This window comes from Cololabis saira, chromosome 16 (genome assembly GCF_033807715.1).
Source record: "Cololabis saira isolate AMF1-May2022 chromosome 16, fColSai1.1, whole genome shotgun sequence".
Taxonomy (NCBI): domain Eukaryota; kingdom Metazoa; phylum Chordata; class Actinopteri; order Beloniformes; family Belonidae; genus Cololabis; species Cololabis saira.
In genome coordinates, this window is record NC_084602.1 from 28,102,823 (window position 1) to 28,124,711 (window position 21,889).

General features: G+C 38.7%; 2 protein-coding genes across 2 annotated transcripts; one reads left to right on the forward strand and one right to left on the reverse strand.

Moving 5' to 3' along the window:
- Positions 1–53: 53 nt before the first annotated feature.
- Positions 54–11,585, reverse strand: qpct (glutaminyl-peptide cyclotransferase). The gene is made up of 7 exons (XM_061743061.1): positions 11,460–11,585; positions 9,151–9,297; positions 8,113–8,394; positions 4,699–4,866; positions 3,499–3,598; positions 2,324–2,440; positions 54–2,237 (listed from the first exon to the last, which is right to left on the reverse strand). Exons 1-7 carry the CDS (start codon positions 11,574–11,576, stop codon positions 2,056–2,058), a joined length of 1,113 nt encoding a protein of 370 aa, XP_061599045.1. The 5' UTR covers positions 11,577–11,585; the 3' UTR covers positions 54–2,055.
- A 1,001-nt stretch (positions 11,586–12,586) lies between these two features.
- mocs3 (molybdenum cofactor synthesis 3) lies at positions 12,587–20,985 on the forward strand. Its single transcript, XM_061743131.1, has 13 exons — positions 12,587–12,775; positions 14,267–14,399; positions 14,511–14,603; positions 15,843–15,963; positions 17,003–17,077; positions 17,257–17,374; positions 18,203–18,311; positions 18,393–18,455; positions 18,941–19,104; positions 19,238–19,285; positions 19,850–19,946; positions 20,064–20,171; positions 20,561–20,985. Exons 1-13 carry the CDS (start codon positions 12,683–12,685, stop codon positions 20,716–20,718), a joined length of 1,380 nt encoding a protein of 459 aa, XP_061599115.1. The 5' UTR covers positions 12,587–12,682; the 3' UTR covers positions 20,719–20,985.
- Positions 20,986–21,889: the final 904 nt, after the last annotated feature.

Genomic DNA, 21,889 nt, shown 5'->3' on the forward strand with positions numbered 1-21,889 from the left:
ATGTATGCTAGAAAGCCTGTTATGAGAACAGCATGTACTGTTTTACACTGTTGAAACAGGTGGCTGCACTCATGAACAGAAAGCATAAAAGTTACATCATGCAGACTAAATAAAATGAAGGTAAGACAGACCGTTTAATACAAGTTTACATTAAACCCTCACTACTTTCAGCCACACAGGCACACAGGCAAGGTTAGAGATTTGTTCGTTGTTTTTGAACAAGCAGAAACACACCTTGCAAGAGAAAAAGTCCCAGCCTAACCCATCTCTCTCTTTTTTTCCCACCTGGAAGCTGTTGCATGCTAAGCACTGTAATCATCTGCAGATGAAAGCTGTGCCGTTATTACTCTCCATTATGCATTAATTTGCAGTCACATACTGCACTGGAATTCATTAACAACTTTTCTCTTGCCTCTCCATTTGCTTTTCCTCAAATATGCCGCTGCTTTTGGCGGCTGACTTGAGTCACGTTAAAGAGTAAGTGCCGTTTCCTCGAATTAAAGTTCATTAAAGACTATTTCCACACCGCCAGCCATTGTTTCTTTGCTGAAATGTAAAGTGTTTGAGATAAGTTACTGTAGAAAATGGCATAAAAAGAACAAATGGAGAGATTATTAGGGGTATCAGCACATCATGAAACAACATGTCTAAAGAAAAGATAAACAGAATTTTTATCTGAATTGCTGCAAGGCCTCACAGGCGTCTCTGCCTGCAGCAAAGGTTCGTCTTTCCTGGAAGTGTTATGGGGTGAGGAAGATTTAGGTTGTGTGAAACTCAACGGAGAGCCTTCTGATAGGATTAAGAGAATCATGGGATCACTGCTGAGTTGAGGAAGAGTGATGGAAAGAGTGTTTAGTCTCACACTTCGAAAAGCCTTGTGGAAACCTAGAGAAGACTATATTGGCAATTCTTTGTTTTTAGGTCACAATTAAAGCTATTTAAAAGCCTTTTAGTTATCAGGAGGATCTGGCATGAGTGCAGGCGCTTTGTCTTTATCCCAAATCTCCAAAACATTGCTAGAAAAGATGTGCGAAGATATGGAAACCCCACTTTAAAGCATTTGATTTCTCAATCAACATTTATTCAGTCTCAAAATACAGGAAGTCCAGTTACGGCAGTGTATATAAATCTGACATTAACATGGAAGAAAATCAAGTGAGTAATGTCAGATAACCACAAGAAGGCACATGAGACATCAACGCGGTAAGTTATCAACTTATCAGCGTCAGATGGACAGGGTATCAAGAAGGAGAGATGTTGCGTCAGTATGAATTCACCCCATTTACTGGCACTGCTCTCTGAAAAATAAACACTGAACAGATTTACAGTAGGAAATGTCACATAAGCTGAAGCCAAACAAACAAAAAAAAAACAGTGTCGCACCAATTCATGTCTGCTACCAATTAAACTATTTATTAGCATTTGTGGGTGGCCCTGCAGCATTTCTCACATGGCAGATCAGAGGATCTGGAGGTCATTAAAGGAAGTGTTTTCAGGTTTAGGTTGTTATTAAGTAACTCCTAAAAAAACTGTCACTACATTTGCATTTGCACTGTATTAATATATTTAATCCTAACCCTCTTTTAGTAAAATAAAATGATTTAAATCCAGTGTTTCGCCCTCTTTTTTTCCACGGCACTGCGCTTATTCTTCCTCTGTAAGTGAAGTAGACACGCTCCTAGACGGTACCACACTCTTCGATGTCTCTTTGCTGTGTTAATGAGGGCTCACATAAAGACTGCATTGTTGTAAAAGATACACTGATGCTTCTGTTTGCTCATGTTGCTGCTGGGCAAGAAGAGAAACATAAAGGGCTGGCCTCACTCATGAAGCAAGTAGAAAATAAAAGACACTTTATAATACTCACATGAGAAAAAAAAAAAAAGAAGAGGCTTAAGGCTTTCAATAAAATTGTACTTGTCCATAGATCACATCAAGTTACTCTTTGTAAATTGCGTAAAATGTTACTAGTCTGATGGGAAGAGCTGAGTTTTTATCTCTTTTTTTTCCACTGAGGTCCTTTACTAGCTGTATTGTGATGTGAATAGATGACTATTATGGGGCGTGTTGGGGGTTTGATGGGAGGACGGGTGTGGCATTGAGGTACTCCAGAACAAACACCTGCAGGATCTTGTTGAGATTCTGAATTGTGGAGCGATCCAAGTTCTGCTCATTGTCATCAAACGTGTGCCAAACGGATGGGAATGGGGTGGGGATGAGGTGGAGTACCCGAACTCCTGAAAGAGAGAAGGATGTTTGAAAGGTTACCTAAAGACAGCAGCACGGAAAGCCTGAGCAAAGTACTGGCTGTTACAGCGTATACCTCTGTTTAGGAATGGTATATGATCGTCAAGAACGCGACCCACAAGATATTCAGGCCAGAAATACTGCACACTGTTGGGGTGGTTCACAAGCTGGTTCATGGCATGCAGACGTTTCTCTGAAATTAAAAGAGAAAGGATGAAGAGTTAAAAACTCTCCGCTTCAGTTCAGTCTTAGTAATTCTGCACAGAATCGGAGGTTGGCTGATGATTTGCTGTGTAGGTTTATTCAGTACTCGAGTTGTAAAAAAAGATCAGGGGGGATGGTGGATTCTATCATATGGGGACAGATAATTTGTGCCGATTACAAATATTATAATATATTACAAATAATAGCACTGACCAAAACACCTGCAGAAATACTGCAGGAATTACATAGCAGCAGTTAAATGCAGCCTTCTGTAAGCTTTAAATATACACTGGGCTTACATCAAATACATCAAAACACAACAATAAAAAACAGTTTTCTGAACTTATCAATATGACTCTGTCCTTCACAGGATAAGTAAAATGGATCACTGCAAAAACTCAAAATCTTAACAAGAATATTTGTCTTATTTCTAGTTAAAATGTCTCATTTTAGTAAAAAAAATCTCATTACACTTAAAACAAGACTCGTCACTGGAAAAAACAACAATTTTCATCTGTTTCAAGTAGATTTTCACTTAAAATAAGTAGAAAAATCTGCATATGGAACAAGATTTTATTGCTTGTAATGAGAAGATAAATCTTGTCCCATTGGCAGATTTTTCTACTTATTTCAAGTTAAAATTTACTTGAAACAGGTGAAGATTGTCAAATAAGTTATTTTTGTGGTAATGACTCTTAATGTTGAAATAGCACATTCATTGATGAAATGACATAAGGGATGGAAAGGGGGGATGATTTTGACCGTTTTTATTTCAGGGGGGATGCCATCCCCCCTCATCCCCCCTCAACTCGAGTACTGGGTTTATTTCTAAAGGACAGACTTTTTTATTTCCCAAAAAGCAAAGAACCAAAAGGTACTATGTGACCAGAATCGATTCTTAGCACTGCTACCACACTGATCCTCAAACAACCATGATCATTACAACTGATGTCCTCAAGCCACAACATGTCTGTGACATATGAATCATGTTCATACAAGTAAATATGCCCCATGTTGTATTTATGATCATAATAAATGCTAATGTACCGATGTCCTGCAGCCTGGTGAGCCAGGGCGTCGTGCTGGGGAACTGGCTTCCAAAACGGGGACTAGGACCCCCGATCAGGTCCAACAACACAAACAGGTCCTGTGTGAAGAGAAGAAACAGGGAGGGGGTGAGAGAGGCAGACCGAGCTGTTCGTGAGAAACGCTGCTCGCTCATCCCGAGGATAACTCCCTCACACAGAGCCGTTCTCATAACAACCGCGCACCAGTGGCGGGGGCTTTGAGGTGTGATGGTGATATCATATGTTCCACGGTGCAGCACTCTGACAAAATACTATCAACACAAAATACACAAAACACACCCATCCACGGACATGCACTCATGCCGGCTTCAGGAAAGCACTGTCTGCTTTATCTGCATCCATGCACGCAGGAATGTCTGCTTTTGTGGACAGACAGTTCGTTTTTCTTTCACTAGGATACAAAAAATATATATACTGTATTTTCAGGACTATAAGCCGCATCAGCTCTATTTAAAAAAAAAAAAAAAGATATGCAAGCCGCAGATATTTATGTTGTTAGATTAGATATTTACTACATGTACAGAACTATTTTGAACTGTAAATGATGTACATGTTTGTACCTAAATAGATCCTTTCCTAACAGTGTCTTTTAACACGGCAGCAACTTTGCTCATTAAAACGGGACAGAATCAAGAGAAAATAACCCGTATTTATTTATCTATTTATCTGTTTGAAATCTTCTACTTCTATCTGCTAAAGAAGAAGTAGCGTATTTTTCTTTGTATTGATTTTGTCTTAGTTTTGATTCTAATTCCGGTTAGAGCGCCCCGAGCGGTGGAAGAAAAATCTACAGAATATAAGCCGCATGGTTCAAACCCTATGAAAAAAGTAACGGCTTATAGTCGCTAAACAGAAAATACGGTACTAAGACCACCCATCCCTCAATTTCCTAAGCCCACTTTATCCTAAAAGGTATAACAATTACTATTAAATCATATGATCATCACATAATGTAGAATAAATGATCCTAAATATAAAGCCTTCCCAGGTGACAAAGTGAGTGACATATCTTTTTTCTTTAAGTCAAATTTGTAAAACATGTGGCGTTTGTGATTGAGAAACATCAAATCAAGGCCAACAAAAGGATGGATGTGACTGTAATAATGTTATTATGGTAGTGTGACATGAACAGAGAAGGATGAGCAGAAGTGATGCGTACCATGCCGTGTAGCTGGTTGGTGTCTGTGGCTCCTGGAGGGTGTGGGGTGATTTCCATCTTTTGGGCCAGGTGGCGAGAGCCGTACAGGGAGTCTGTGGAGGTCCACTGGAACAGCGCCTCCTCTCCATCGAAGAAGATTAACTGCAGGGTCAGGTTGGGGCTCGAGCTCTATGAAGGGTGAACAAAAGTTAATTGTTAAAACCTTTGCTGCCATCTAGTGGTTCAAATACTATATGACAAGAGCAAGAGATAGATACAAAAATAAGTGATTTTCATGTAAAAGGCTAGATTCTTTCTTGGGATTTACAACCTCTGGCATAAAAATAATAATAAAAAAATACAAAAGTGTGTGATTTGTAAGCTCTGATAGCAATGATGCATCCTGCAGAGCTGCTACTGTATTTGTATTCTGTGCTGTTCCTACTGCGACAGACAGCTGAGCTGAACAAGCATGTTTTTTTGACCGATCTCCTTGTCACAGGACATGTCCCTGTCTATCATCAGCCAGGCCTCAGAATAAAACAGGGGAAAAAGAGCAGAGCTGCATGAATGCTAAGTTTTTTTTAAGTCATAAGTAAAAGTGGATATAAGAACTGGCATTCATTTCCCTCAGTATGGAAGAGATACAATTTAAAAAATGCTTTTAAAGAAACATATAAACTCAGTACATTTTCCACTAATATTGTCCAGGGAGCATGCATGTAAAACAGTATCCGTCCAAACTTTTTAAACTGATTATTCTTATGTTTAGTACTTAAAATGTTCTTACATAGCATTTGAAATGTCCCATAAGCTCTTATTCACTGACTTAAAGCTAGATTTTTCCCTTTCAACAAATACATAGTTGTACAAATTATAGCAGAGCTGCTGTGCAGCCAAAGCTGGATTTATGCATGTCCCAGAGTTTAACTGATGTACAGAACTATTAAACACACTTCAGTGATATGTGTTTGTACCACTGTATTCTTGGTGTTGTATTTCCTCATTACTATAAACGTTAGAAAAAAGAAATTCAGTAATTCCCAATCTGTTACTGAAAAGAATCCCTTACAGATCTTTGACTTTAGCATTGTTTGATCAAAACTACAAATCCCAAATGTTCTTATTGAAGTAAATAGTTTAAAAAAGATTGTTATTAAATAAAAATCATTGATTTTAACAGGGTTATGTTGTTGTTAGTTTGTTTATTTTACCTTGCAGGACTGATAGACAACAGAATATGATGAGAAATATTCACTTTCTTGTTGATAACACTTTACACTGCAATTAATACCCATGTCATTAAGAAATTGACAAAATAATAGACACACTTTTTTTGTTTTTCATATGTTGCTGATAATAATTTGCAGGTAACGGCTGGCAGCAGTTTGACACCCGGGGAGATCAGTGTAGAAAGTATTTCATCTTTTGTGATGTTTTCAAGGCCTTCAATATGTCAGCCTTTAAATGTTGTTTTCTTGTGGACTTTTCTGCTGTTAGTTTAGTCTTCAGCAAATGAAACAGCAGCTTGTTTGAGTTTACGGTATATCAGAGAACTGACTGGCCCATTGTAAATTATTCTGCTTATTAGGCTACAAATACTCTCGTGTTGCTCTTGAAGTATTATTGTCCATCTGTCCTGTGAAACTTTATCCAATTCATCTCAGTACACCTCAGTATTTATCATTCTGTTCAGTTTTATCCAGCCAAAGAATGCTGTTTTCAGAACTCATCGAGCTTTTTAAGATGTCTTTTTCCTTGTTTTTGTTGTTTTGTTTTAAGCAACGTTTAATCTGAAGTCTCCTCCTGAGGCTTTAAAATGGTTTGAGGCTTGCGGTGAACCTTCTGGGTTTGCTCATGTGAAGTCCTGGCTGTATGGTGAACTTGGATAATGACATGTCTCCCTCCTGGAGAATGTTCTTCACCCAGCTGGATATGATGAGGAGGTTTTCTTTACCGTGGAAACAATCCTACAATCATCCAATCCGCCGAGGTCTGCAGAGGCTTTTTTATTTTGCTCAGCTAACCAGTTCGTTCTCTTATTTTCTTCCTCATAATGTAGCGGACTGCTAATTTGGCCCCTTAGAAATGTTTTGGTTTCTTTGTGGGACAAATGGATGACCCGTCTCACTTTCGTACTGAGAGCGACTACATGTTGTGTGTAAAAAAAGCAAGAGCTTTTAAATTCAAATATGACGACATGTTATGGAGCTGTAAATTCTCCCTCTAATTTGGTTGAAAATAGTCTCAACTAGAGTTGAATACTCTTTATTATATTCATCATATAATTTTAGCTGCTTCCTGAACAGAAATAACAAAAATATGCCTCACTGCTATTTCTGGAATTAACAACATCGTCAACACCGCACTGCTTCCCGAAGCGTCCGCCACAACACTCCTAACTCAGCTTGAGGTGAGACTGCTCCCCGTGTATGGTTGGATTAGTAAAGCCTGCAGTGGTAATGATAAAAGGAGTGATCTCATCTGTTTTGCCATGTTTTCCTCGAGCTTTCAGCCATCTGTAATGTCCCTCAGCAGCTAGTCTATGATGCAATAAACGCTACCTCCGAGCTCAAACACACACCATCTTTACAGCTGTTTCTTCTGAGTGGCTTGACCAGAGCCAAAAAAAAACAACTCCCGGGAATGCATAATGTGACATTTTAACTTATAGTCCACTCAAGGTGACCAAACTTGCTTATAGCTTTTGAAAAGATCCATGTCTGTAGATGATATTTTAGTATGATAACCCTTCCTGAGTGGATCACAGTTATCACAGATCACAGTTATCAGCTCATGAAGTGACCCAGCCCCTTCAGAAAATTACATTTTAGATGCTGGTTTAGACTCCTGTACAGGATATCTGTCAATGTTTCACTAGATTGTCTTTGGTATAATTTTAAAGGGGACCTTTAAAGCATTCATTCAAGCTAAGATGTGATACATTTCCTGAATCCTTATGCTCCTATGAGTATTCCAATTTTTGTATTTTTTGTCTGTTGTTCCTAGATGACACAGGGATAAAAGATAGTATATCATTTAGGTGAAAATTGTGTAAAAATGTGTGTTGTTTATAGTTTAAAGAGCTGCAGTGACCTCGATGTTGGTCAGAAAGATTCACATCTTAGCTTGAATGAATGCATTAAATGAATGAATGAATTAAAATGATACCAAAGACAATTTTGTGAAACATTGACAGATATCCTGTACATGAGTCTAAACCAGGATATGCACCAGCATCTAAAATGTAATTTTCTGAACTTCATGAGCTGATAACTATGATCCAGCTGCCACTCAGGAAGGGTTATCGTACCAAAATATCATCTACAGACATGGATATTTTCAAAAATGATAAGCAAGTTTTGTCACCTTGAGTGGTACTGATATCAGGCCTGGCCCATGGACCCGTGTATCCTTCACTTGCTGCTCTATCACCTTTTGAGCTGTGAGCTCTTCATCTAGGGCTCGGGCCAACTCCAGCATCATGGCGCAGGGAACGGCAGAATCCGTCGCGCCCTGGAACTCCCTGCCATGCCACTGAGGTGGGTAGTACTTGGAGTCGTAGTGGCAGGCGAGGACCAGCCGACGCTTGGCTGATGGGTTGAGCGTGGCGATTAGGTTGGTGAAGGGAAGGGGGCCATAGGGGGTTTGCGACACAAACGTATCCTCCGTCACTTCCCAGCCTGCTCCGAGGGAGCCGAGGGTTGTTTTGATGTGCTGTGAACAAAAAAGCACACACGAAAAAGGTTTGGTTCTTGATGTACATTATTGTCTTTTCTAATTAGCTGATCTGTGGCAATTAAACCTCTTTAAAAGAAGAAACTTCAAAACTTTAAAACAATGATGCTGCAGTTGCTGATTACTTGTTGAAATTTGATGTATTAAGATATTTGGCTCTAAAAAAGAAAAAAAAAAGCCACCTTCTGCATAAAATCAGCAATGAAAAAAAAACAATGTTTTCTGAAATGTAATTAGTATTTTTCATAGACATACTTGCTATTTTCATACAATACAGGACTGTCTCAGAAAATTTGAATATTGTGATAAAGTTCTTTATTTTCTGTAATGCAATTAAAAAAACAAAAATGTCATACATTCTGGATTAATTACAAATCAACTGAAATATTGCAAGCCTTTTATTATTTTAATATTGCTGATTATGGCTTACAGTTTAAGATAAAGATTCCCCGAATATTCACATTTTTTTAAATAGGATATTTGAGTTTTCTTAAGCTGTAAGCCATGATCAGCAATATCAAAATAATAAAAGTCTTGCAATATTTCAGTTGATTTGTAATTAATCCAGAATGTATGACATTTTTGTTTTTGTAATTGCATTACAGAAAATCACAATATTCTAATTTTCTGAGACAGTCCTGTATCTATGCATCATGCAACACAGGATGCTTTTGTGGCGCTCGCAGTAAAATGCCCAGTTCTATAAACAAATAAGGAATTGTGTAACAGACTTACCTCCTGCACGGCCTGGCTACCTGCAGACCCCGGGTACCTGGTAACCAGCAGTGGACTCAGGTCCCTCTGCCACATCTGCTCGAGATCAGTGTGAGACAAAGCGACACTGACCTCGTCTTGTGTTAGTGTGGCAGCGCTATGTTGGAGCTGGAAAGGGAGGCAGAAAAATAGTGGTGAAACAAAAGAATCAGCAAGCATTTTTGGAGAAAGGCTGTTCAAAAGTAACCGCACTGCAGAGCTGGTAAACCCCTGGAGTAAATGTTAGTCTCTGCTATGACGCTGTCATGCATTTCACCATGTGAATGAAACATGTGACTGAGTATTGTGTCATGATGTTCAGTAAGACTCTCACAGACACAGGGATTTTGTTTCTCAACGTTTCAGATATGTGAGGGTCGAGCAGAAGGATTACACATATTGTTAAGTCACTTGCATAGAAACGGCATGTTTTATCGTCTTTCAAAAAGGCCAATCTTGTGTTAATGCTGTCCAACTTAACACTGTGCGTTTGATGAGCTGTTAAAAATATCTCTGGGGACAGAAGACCCAATTAGGACTGTGAGAAGAGCTATTGACTGAACGGGTTTAAACACACACAGAGGACAAAATGCTGTTATGCTTTCCACCTCTCTTGTTCTTGAAAATAGATTCTAACAAGCATGGTAAAATATATATAATTTTATATATATATATATATATATATATATAAAAAGGGCAAATCACCTGTTTGTGTTGTTTATTGAACACAGTGTGGATTCTGATTTAGGTTTCTGACTGTACGAGCCAGTTCAGTGAATGCTAAGTTAAAAAACATATTGATCTTTCAATCCCATGGTTCTTATTTATTTGACCTCAAAGTTCACCTGCTGGGAATCATGGTTGTCCTGGTAACAGAGAGGAGCAAGGAGCAGGAGAGGGAAAGCTGGTGGTAAATAGCTAAGACAAGTCAAAGCCAGTGTTTGTCCATTCAACACTCCTGCATCCATCCAAATAGTGCACAGAAATCTGGCACAAATAAGTAAACAAATCTAAATGTACAACTGAAATTTGAAGTATTTTTCAGTAAATCTGATTACCCTTAGACGTACTATCAGTTTTTAATCCATTAAAGGTTTCAAAGTGGTGGAGTTTGTCTTCAGGTTTATCCAATCCCAATCCAAATATCAATTCTGTGATCGCTATTAGAATAGAGTGCATGCAATCAGCAAAGGCTCAATGATTCATGTGAGAAATTACATCTAAAGTGACATAAATCACAAACAGCAAATAGTCTCAGATGCATTAAGCGGTGCATATTAGGGATTTTTAATAGTAAATGACAGTAATGAGAAACTGAGGGTCAGATAAACTAAATTTGCATAAAAAAAAGTCTGAATCTTTTTGGAAATCACATCAACATTTCCTCTTCCTTACTGATCATGGGGTTAAGGCACTTTTTTTAAATGTGTATATTTTATCTTAATAATCTTATATATCTTATAATTTATCTAAATTAACAATGACTTGCAAAACCTGTTCCAAGCTATGGGTGACTCATGCATCAGTACTGTAATCTCAGCGGCATACAGTGTGAAAGGTATCATTACTGTATATGACTGAATACAGCCCTCCAAAGAGCTGGGCCTGGATCAGCTCAGACAGGGGTAAACAGGGGTCCACTTAAGGCTTATAAATACAAAGACCCCCAATTGGTGGATCAATGATGATGGCTGTGCTGCCATAGCAACAAGGCAAAGAGGAAAGGAGAAGAAGACCACACATGAGAACCATGAACGACCAGGCGTGTTCAGGTACATCTAGTGAGAATTATACAGTCATGTTCGGCAACAGTCTGAAATAATATTCCTCTCAATATTTGTGCCTCTGCATTTGGCAATATGTGATTTTATTTCCACCATAACAGGTAAAACCTGGAAAAGTAAAGGCAATCTCCATCCATCATCCATCTGTGAATTAAAACACATGCACACACCCAAATACAAAGGGAAATTATACTTTCCTCCAATTTTTCAAATCGTCTATGGGTTAAAAACAATCCTCTATGAACACTATGCGAGTATATGTTCAGTTGACGCAAGCCACATTATGGAAATTATTTAATCATTGCAAGCAAACATTTTAATCAATACCAGTCTGCTGACAACTGGAAATATTTTCAGGTACGAAAGTCTTAATCCTTTCACTTTTGAAAGTGGCTTTCTGAGCATCTACATATACATTTAAAAGGCTGTCTTACGCCGAACACCACGTCTATGCATAGCCAAAATGTGCCCAAATACTTTAAATGGTTGTTTATTTATTTATTTTACCTTTTCTTGCGTCCAAGGGAGCCCATTGATGTAATGGATGAATGTCACGCCGATTATTGTCGCGTAAAAGGAGCGCATTGTGGAAGGAGCTGCCGATGCCGTGGCTCCTTTGCACATTCCTGTCCCTCCTCGGGGAGCTTTGGGATCATGTGAAAGGCAGGAGGAGGACCTGAGGGCTTATTTATGGTTCCGCGTTAAATCGACGCAGAGATACGCCGTAGGGTACGGCGTAGGGTACGCGGCGACGCGCACCGTACAGTGCGATGCCGCGTAACTACGGCGTAGGCTCTGCGTTGGTGTAACGCGGAACCATAAATCAGCCACAGCGGATCACTGTACTGCTGTTTGTATTGGGTGGGAGAGCGTGTGTGAGAGTGCGCTCCGCAGAAAATCACAGGAGTATCTGAAGAACGGTCTTATTTGCTTATTTGCTTATTTTGGAAAAACAATTCGTCTGTTAAAGTACTATTTATAGTAAACCATTATCCTGACAGGTCTGTCTCTCAACGGAAGCTTAATGTGTTTGCTTATTTAAGTAGCTGAAGATATAACTGAAACAAATTCAGGCTCATTAGCTCACTAATACTTTCATTTTTAACTTTTTCCAGAATAAATATAGTTTAAATAGAAAATAATTGTATATATTTCCTATACTTTATTGTATTTTTGCGAAAGTATGCCGTGTTCCATTTGTCCTCGGAAGTGGGGATTTCCTAGTTCCCAGTCAGAATTTTCAACTGGAACGCCCCTCGAAGTGGGATTTCCCACTGGGAAAGTGGGAGAGTCTTCACCACCTCCGAGTTAACATTCCGAGATGGCTGCCCCGGTTGTAAACAGTAGAAGAGAGCTTCGTAGCACTTCATTCTAGTTTTGGTCACACTAAATCAGTCGTATACAAGTATTGTTCGGCATATATATGCTGCTATAGTGTAATTTACATTTTTCATGTGGTATATGCGAACTACAAACTTGTTTACCAACTTTGTAACTGGAACGCTGATAACTCGGCTGTGACGTCATTCCCAGTTCCGAGTTCCAACTTCCGAGGTAAATGGAACGCAGCATACTACGTGAATAGAAGCATACGTCACGTACCACGTGGTCTTGTTTTCACGTGGCTTACCCGGAAGTTTACACCGTTCATCCAGCGTTCAACTCATATTTCAACATTTTTCTGTGACAAACTACGAATATCAGCGTTTTCTCTTTTCTTGCCAGCAGCTATGGCCCAGGAAGTGTGCATGTTAAAGGCACAGCTGAAGGACAAAGAAAAAGAGATCGCTGCTCTGAAGAGTAAACTAGAACAACTGGAAAAGGTACCAAAGAGTTGGACAACGGAGGAGTTTTTAAATGCTGTTAGCTACTTGTTGCTGTTTTATTACCTGGCTCGTTTCTGTAATCAAATTTAGTGTTTTGAACAATTTAGCCTGGATATAATTAGTTACTCTTGGTAGCATAAAAAAACCCCAAAAACGTCAGAATAAACCTGAGCGCTTCTGGACACGCAAATAACTGAGTTAATATTTTGATTTACATCATTTAAGTCTAATCTGGTCCTGAAATACCACAGAGACACATCTTAGATCTTAGGCTATGTTTTTCCAGGAATCACGAGCGCGTCTTTAAATGAGCCAAATATCAACATCCGACATATACTGGGGTAAGATACTTTGCTTAAGGGCAACTTTATTAATATTATCTTTAAGGCTCCCATAGAAATTAACTCTTCCATCCCACTCCCCACCACGTGTGATTATTTAACTTTTACTTCACTACATCCATCTGAAGTAGTTAATTTCTGCACGAAAAAACAATATATAATAGGACAGCTTGTAGAAGTTCAGCTGAAAAAACGTTTTAAAATTAAGGTTTTGACTCATGGCTGAAAAAAATAGAACAATTTTCTTTAATAGGCATACAACTGGTTTATGCATTATTTGATGAAACGTTATTTCAGTTGCTGATATTATTAGAAACTAATTCAGATTATGAACTTTAATTTTAGCCTGTTGACAAAAACAAACAGCAAAGTGATCACAGGTTTTAATTAAGCACTAAAATGTAGCTATTTATTGTTGTTTTCACTGTTATTCGATGCTTTTTACATTTAATTTTCACACATTTTAATCTTCCTGCAAAGCTCATCAGTGTTGTCGATTTTGAAATCACTTTACCTTGAGTACTTTCATGTACCCATGTATTTTAATCACTTTGGGTTTTGATGTCTCTGTTTGCGTTGCGCGTGTATGTGTGTGTGTTTTATATATTCTCATTTTTGCTGCAAAACCAATTCCCCCAACGTGGCACACAAATAAATGAAGGTGGTTAAATGAGAGCCACAAATTGTGTTTATTTCCCAGCCACATGGCAAATAAATGCAATTTATTTGTTCATCAAGCTCTTCATTTACAAGTTTAGGACTTGGCAGGGATTAATTATGTACCCTGGCTGAAACAAATAGTTCAAAGTCTGACAATTTAACTCTACATTTAAGTAATGATTCATATAAAAACGTTTCAGGGGCAAGCAATACAAATTTGATGATTAACTGTTGTTCCTTTTAAATACTTGTGTAAGTTTGAAGTATTTTGAAATAATAGTGGTTTCCAGTGGTGTAAAACTCATTCAGGCAAAGCAGCAGTCATTTTAATACCACTTGAGTAAGTTGAGCCTGGTGCTCAATGTGACCATATGCAGACAAAAAAAAAAGTGTGGCAGGGCACACATGACATGTTTTCTAAAGCATGATATTGACTTCTTACATCTTTTTTATGTTTTGTAATAATATTCTTCTTGTGTGATGTCAGAGCCACACCTCAGTACCGGAGCTGCAAAGCACAGTGACACCTTTAACTCCTCTGACAACCAAACCGTCTCTTAGCAACGAGGACATCCTGCGGTACAGCAGACAGCTACTTCTACCTGAACTTGGTGTCAAAGGTAGAAATGTATACAAATTATGTTATTCTGGCATAAAGTAAAGTGAAGATTCTGTCAGGTGTTGTTTGTGGGATGATGGAACATATCAGAGATAATCTTGTTTGTCCACAGGCCAGCTACATTTATGCAAGACTTCAGTGCTGATTGTGGGCTGTGGTGGACTGGGCTGCCCCCTGGCGCAGTATCTGGCAGCAGCGGGCATTGGTGAGTTATCTAGTTGATAGGTTCATATTTTGAAAACACGCAATGCTGATCAAAATACTCCTCCAGTGTGTTTGTCTCCAGCTGAACAAGGCCAATCCAAGACATTTAAATGTGTCCCTCTAAACCACTGGAGCATTGCATTTGTAGCATGCTTAACCCTTTAATACTCACATTTTTATTTTTATTTATTTATTTTATTCATATGCAAAATGACAAAACAGTAATTATATCAACAATACAAGGACAAATAATTGTGCAGGAGAGGAAAAGAAGCCCGAAGGGCTTATAAAAAATCCTCCCCCTCAATACAAAATCACAAAAACAAATCAATCAATAGAAAAAGAAAAGAAAGGAAAAAAGAAAAGGTAAAAGAAACAAAGAAAAACACAATAAACACACAAACAAAAAATATCCATAAAATGTCAATTTCATTTCAATTAGAATAGCCTATTAATTTTGCCTAGATAAGAGATACCCCACCAAGCTGGTCCTAAACATTTTTAAGGATGATGCAAACTTAAGAGACCTATCTAAAGAGTTCCAGAGTTGAGGGCCATGGAATTTGAGTTTTTTTATCTTTGAAAGTTCCCAAATAATTTTTTGTATCATTATGAATACGTATGTTTTTTTTGTTTTATTTTTTAAACATTTTAGAGACTTTTTTTTTTCTTAAATAATTTTCGATGATGGGATTTGGTAGCAAGAGCTCAGACATTCATCTATCAAAGATAATGCATCCAGCGTTACAGGATTAAAGGTGAACCTCCATCCCAGTCTCGGTTCTCTATAAGATGGAAGCAAGTTTTCCTCTTCAATGTGTTTGTTTTTGGCACCATTCATCATTTATTTAACTGATCAGTTTCCGTGCCCTCTTTCTGCGCATAAAAGCATCCTCACAGCCTGATGGGACCAACACTGCTTTACTATGGGGATGATTCTTCAAGCTGAAACTTTAATTTGAACCTCTCCTTCCACGTGCATGAGCAGTTTCTAGAATGTTTCTTTTTTTTTTCTTTCATCATTTAAGAGTTCATTTCTGGCTGTGTCTCAATGTGACAATAGAGCTTTGCATCTCTCTCAGGGCAGCCGTGATACCACCAGAATATTTTGTGCATGTTATGAAATCCCAAAACATGTGTATAGAACAATCATAAAGAGGTGTACATGAGTTTTTTTAAAAGAACGTCCCAGAGGTTGACCTTTATCTTCAAGTGTCTGGTTTATTTGTGTCCCCTCCAGGACGCCTGGGCCTGCTGGACTATGACGAAGTGGAGCTCAGCAACCTTCACAGGCAGATCCTTCACGGGGAGGAGAACCAGGGCCAAGCCAAGTCTCTGTCCGCTGCAAGAGCAGTCCGACGGTACCAACCCAACATACACTTGTAGACATTGCACAGTACTGATGAATGGTTTGCAGAAGTCGGAGCAGCTTTATATCCATTCCACATTATTGAATTAAAAAAAAAACGTTTAGAGCATTAAGAAAAGCAATTGAACATATTTATCTGGGTCAAAATAGTGTAAAGAAAAGTAAAACAGTGAGGTTAGTGTTATAGTTTTATTAGTACATCTAAAGTAGCAGTGATAATTAGGGTGTTTATGCGCTCTGTCTGAATCTTGGGTTATTTTGCAATGCTTGCTGGCACCTTCTCGTCTCACCACAGGTTGTATTTGGGTCCCCTCACTCCACCAATGTTGTGTAAACATGTTATTTTAGAGAGCGCTGTACCTCACAGTGGGTCTGCTGTTAGATACACACTTGTCACGTAGTCACAGCCACACGAGGGCACCATTTCTCTGACTGGGACATTACTTAATGTGTTTTGATGCTGAATCAGGCATATAAAAACCTCCTGTCCTGTTTTAGTCAAAATGTAGAAAGAGATTTGACTTATAAAGTAGAATTTTTTTTTTTTTTTTTTTTTATATCCTTCACAGGTTTTGATAGCTGAGACACCCAGTAGATATTAGGAAGTCGGATAAAAAATGAACATCTTTTTTTATTTCTTGCTGGGTTTTATCCATCCATCCATCCATCCATCCATCCATCCATCCATCCATCCATCTTCTGCTTATGCAGGGTGGGGTCGCTGGGACAGTAGCCTAAGCAGGGAAGCCTAGACGTTATAATACTTAAGTTGTTATACTTAATAAATAATAAAGTATTTTTAAATTTAATTGAATTATAAAAACCCAAGTGTGTGTGTGTGTGTGTGTATTTTATGAATTTGAGAGAAATACTCTTTTTACTCTTTTTAATCAGTTAATCAAAAACCTGAATTCTTTTAAAATTTCAACTCTAGAGGGTCATTGGAGAATATTAAAGGACCCTTTTTACTTGAAACCTTTTATTTGTTTACTTTAATGGTTAAAATGCATTTCCTAAATGTGTGTTTGCAGGCTGAATTCCACAGTAGAGTGTGTTCCCTACCACCTGCAGCTCTCACCGGAGAACGCCTTGCAGCTCATCCAACAGTATCCTCAGGCTACATCTTTCACCTGACCTGTCATAGATGCAAGTCTCCTTACATGTCTTGTTCAAGCTTGCGACTACTTCTCATTTTCCGTAAGCAATTTGGAGATCAGCAGGAAGCTATTAGAACTCCTTTCGTACCTATGAACCGTCTATGACACCTTGACTTCTCTGACCTCATATATGACATTGTGGCTGATTGTTCAGACAACGTCGCCACTCGGTATCTGGTCAACGACGCCTGTGTGCTCAGTGGGAAGCCACTCGTGTCAGCAAGTGCCTTGCGAATGGAGGGGCAGGTAAGATGAAACACAGCCATTAGGGCTGTTCGATTAATCGATTTTAAATCGTAATCGCGATTATGTAATTAAAACGATGTTAAAACGTGAAACTCGTAAAATCGATTTTTCACTTTATTTTTTTTTATTTTTTATTTTTTTTCCCACCTTGTCTGCACACATATTAATGATTGATACCATATTAATGATTGATGGAAATACCTCTCAATACCTGCGACAAGTGCCCCATCGGAGAGGCTCTTTAGTGTAGGAGGGGGCGTTGTAACATGCCACCGGGCATCCCTCAAGCCAGATGCGGTAGACCGGCTCGTGTTCCTTGCAAAAAACTTGCAAATGTAATGAGTGACATTACACACCTCTACCTCCTTCATGGGTTGCATTATTATTTAGCATGCAAAGACCCAGTTTAGTTTAATTAGAAAATGTCTTGTTTTATTTAATTGGAAATATAACTTACTGTATGTTTGCAAGTGCTGATTTTTTTTTCAGAGATAAAACTTTATATTTTATTATATTTTTTAAAACTTTTTTTCAACTTATTTTACAGAGCTTTGCCCTTTATTCATTCATTTTTGGTTTAATAAGAGCAAAGTTTGCACTTAAAGCCCAATGGGGCAAATGTTCAATAAAAAAAAAGCATATTTGAAATCATTTCTTTGCCTTTTGTCAATTCACAAAATAATCGTAATCGTAATCGAAAATCGGATTTTGAGAGAAAAAAAATCGAGATTTCATTTTTGGGCAAAATCGAACAGCCCTAACAGCCATTGTTCTTTTAGTGCAGCCGCTTTCCTTTAGGTTTACGTTACAGTGTGTGTTTGTGTGTAGCTGACAGTATACAACTACCGGGGAGGCCCTTGCTTTAGATGTTTATACCCGGTTCCCCCACCGCCTGAGACGGTGACAAACTGTTCCGATGGAGGGGTGTTGGGAGTCGGTGAGTATTATCCTCTTACTTTCTCAGACATGTCCAACTTTGTGAATAATACTCCTTTGTAAAAAACATTCCACTTTTAAGTTCCAGGTATAATGGGCTGCTTCCAAGCTCTAGAGGTCCTCAAAATCGCCTCTGGGCAAGGCTGTATCCTTTGTTTCTTCCATTGCTCACCCCCTCATTTCATCAAGCACCTCCTCTGCCTTTTTGTTTCTTTGTTTCAACATTTTCTGCCGAGTCATTGGGATATGTTGATGAACTGCTGAAAGTGTTTTCGCTAAGGGTTTGTTCTTATCTATAAAACAAAGCAAATTTTTTTTTGGTGCATTCTCCAGACTATGCTGACTGTTCATTTGCCATTGTCTCGTGAAGCTGTTGTGGTTTCTGTGTCCGGTTGCTGATATTCAGACTCACAACAGAGAATAGACTCTCTTTATCCTGCTCTCCGCGGTGCTTTTGTCGAGCGCACGCCAACACCTGGCCGTGATGCGTCAGTCGGGGGGAAGTGGTGTGCTGTTTTTCCCACCAAGAGTCTTGCACGTTGCCCCTGCCGTTAGTGCACCAGTGGGAGACGTGCTAGGCGATACTCCGAGTCTCTTGCACAACCTTTTCCCTTGACCGGGGCGTGTCAGCTTCCTGCGGCCAGCAGCTGCTGATGTTTGATGCTCAGGATGCCAGATTCAGATCCATCAAACTGCGGCCCAAGCAGGCTGGCTGCGCAGCGTGTGGCGAAAACCCCAGCGTGACCCGGTTAATTGACTACGAGGCTTTCTGCGGGTCTGCCGCCACAGATAAGGTTAATCATAAAGAAACTGATTGGATACTTTGATACGAATCATGCCCAATTTTCAAGGAGTTGTTGCTTTTAGAAATGAAGTACTTCTCACGTCAACAGAATTTCATTAATACGAATTACTATCCAATTTCAGTGCCGAAAACTTAACCTCCTGTCAGAAGATCAGAGAATTACAGTGCAGGTAAGGGTATGTACTTCTAAGAAGTTTGCGTGACTAACTGTATTTAGTCATGTTTATGGTATGATTAGTAACAATTTTCTTAGTTTTCATCAGCGTTCATAAACTGATAAAATCTCAGCGCTGACCCACCCTCAAATGGGAAATGACTTAAAATGTGCCCGCAGATTTTCTATGGGAAAAAATAACATGTTCTCTTTGGCACCGGGAGCAGTGGTAGTGGATTGCATCTGTTTATATTTCTGCCGAGTTGGCGCTCCGAATCCTGCTGAGTCATTAAGCACAAAGATGGGATTCATGATTGATTGGGGTGCAGTCAAGATTATGCAAGGGACTCCAGTTATAAACAGTTGTGCTTCCTGTGATTTAAGGAAAAGCCATTAAAATGTTCACGCTACCTCACAATTATGAATTCAGGCAACATTTCTAGTTTAGCAATTTGGGTTTTCCTGTTTAACTAAGGATATAAATCAGCATATTTTCCCAAATAACAATTCCACACCTGTCTCTTATCATAACAGTATATAGTGTGTGTGCTTTATTTAATTTCTTTTAATGTATTTTCAGGATTATAAGTCAATAGTGGACATCGCAGGGCCCCATATCTTGTTGGATGTGCGCCCTCTTGTGGAAGTGGACATCTGCCACTTACCCTTCTCTCTAAGTATCCTTTTTTGTTGTAGAGGCACAAAATCCTTCCCACTAAGCATCTTTTTGAAGAAAAAAAAATCATACACATCCTGGATTCTGTGGGTGGTTATTCTCCTTAAATTGCTGCCAGACATTCCTCTCTCCAGTTTAGAGGAAAGGAAGAGCGGACAGATCCAGTTACTCCAGGAAAGAATCAGCCAACTGAAACAGCAGATTCCAGGTGACTGCCGGCCACCAGGTAAGATGGTAAAACACTTGATGATCTTTGTCTCATAGAATCTCTCGGATATATTCACAGTCCCCTGTGTGGTCTCATCCTGCCTTATTTTGGACAAGTTGAGATGTTGTTGCTAGGTGACCCCTTTTCCAAAGCAAGCACGTTCAACCTGAGCAGCTGGTCAGCTTTAGAGAAATTAATATTCAAAACTATTTTTCTTTAATCAGTGGGCTAAATTTAGTTTTATTTATATAATTATTTCAGTAATTATTTCAGTATCTACGTTAACTCATCCATGCAGGTTCTGGTCCCTAAAGAAATTTAGAAGTTTATAAGTTCATGTTGTAAGACTTATTAAGTCTCTGCAGGTGTTTCCATCTCTTCTCTCTCTTTTCTCTGCTTTCCTCCAGTGTATGTCATCTGCAAGCAGGGCAACGACTCTCAGAAAGCCGTGCAAGTTCTGGAGAAGATGAGTGGATCCGAAGTGGACAGTATCAGAGTGAAAGACATTTGCGGAGGCCTCATGGCTTGGGCAAAGAAGATAGATCCAGCATTCCCACAATATTAAAGCATTTTAATGTTTTCCTGTAAATAAACTTCATATTAAGACTGACACATTCCGGATACCTTGTATTTTAATGTGCGGTTACCATCTTGCTTGAAGGCAAGTCGTTGTTATGGATAAATTACACAATCCATTCCTTCTTGTACCAGGAATAAGTGACTTCCGTTTTTTGTAATCTGATGTAAGTGGATAACATGTTAGTATGAACATTGCAAAATCAGGTCTGTCTTCCTGTTTCTTCAGCCACATTATTAGTAATAAAGTGCAAGCACACTCTCCCACTTTCCTTTCTATTTATTTATTTGTATATACAGGACTGTCTCAGAAAATTAGAATATTGTGATAAAGTTCTTTATTTTCTGTAATGCAATTTAAAAAAAAAACAAAAATGTCATACATTCTGGATTCATTACAAATCAACTGAAATATTGCAAGCCTTTTATTATTTTAATATTGCTGATTATGGCTTACAGTTTAAGATTAAGATTCCCAGAATATTCTAATTTTTTGAGATAGGTTATTTGAGTTTTCTTAAGCTGTAAGCCATGATCAGCAATATTAAAATAATAAAAGGCTTGCAATATTTCAGTTGATTTGTAATGAATCCAGAATGTATGACATTTTTGCATTACAGAAAATAAAGGACTTTATCACAATATTCTAATTTTCTGAGACAGTCCTGTATAGAAATGTTACCCAGAACTTTTTTCCAATTAAAAAGTTGAGCTGTCATCTATGGGTAAAGGAATCATAGCATCACAAAACTCTAACTACTTCACTTTTTTTTTTTTTGTACCTTCGTTTAGATAAATTGATTTCCCATAAATCTTCTCTTTTCTGGGTCATACAGGATCCCTCAAGGGCCCCAGGGATCTTCTGCACCCCACTTTGAAATCCACCCTATTCTAATCTAAACTGATCCGGGTCATGTGGAGCTTTCTTTTTCTTTTTTTCTTTCTTTCTTGGGATGGCCAAGTTGAACTAACGGAAAAGAAAAGCACATGCGCATTGGTGGACGCTTCCTCGGAGGCGCCATTGCCTCACATGGACTGTAGTTCAAGTTTTGTTCCCTACCAAGGGAAAGTCAAGGCTGATTTATAGTTCCGCGTTATACCAACGCAGAGCCTACGCCGTAGGGTACGCGGCGACGCACACCGTACCTCGCGCGTCGCCG

What these genes read in the sequence shown, in the direction of transcription:
- qpct (XM_061743061.1), bottom strand. Translation starts at nt 11,576, where the DNA reads ATGTGCAAAGGAGCCACGGCATCGGCAGCTCCTTCCACAATGCGCTCC. An exon ending in GTAGCCAGGCCGTGCAGGAG is followed by an intron (nt 8,395 to 9,150) that starts GTAAGTCTGTTA and finishes TTTTGTTCACAG; the next exon opens with CACATCAAAACAACCCTCGG. An exon ending in AAGAGCTCACAGCTCAAAAG is followed by an intron (nt 4,867 to 8,112) that starts GTGATAGAGCAG and finishes CACCCTTCATAG; the next exon opens with AGCTCGAGCCCCAACCTGAC.
- mocs3 (XM_061743131.1), top strand. Translation starts at nt 12,683, where the DNA reads ATGGCCCAGGAAGTGTGCATGTTAAAGGCACAGCTGAAGGACAAAGAA. An exon ending in GCCTTGCAGCTCATCCAACA is followed by an intron (nt 17,078 to 17,256) that starts GTATCCTCAGGC and finishes CTCTGACCTCAT; the next exon opens with ATATGACATTGTGGCTGATT. An exon ending in ATCAGAGAATTACAGTGCAG is followed by an intron (nt 19,286 to 19,849) that starts GTAAGGGTATGT and finishes ATGTATTTTCAG; the next exon opens with GATTATAAGTCAATAGTGGA.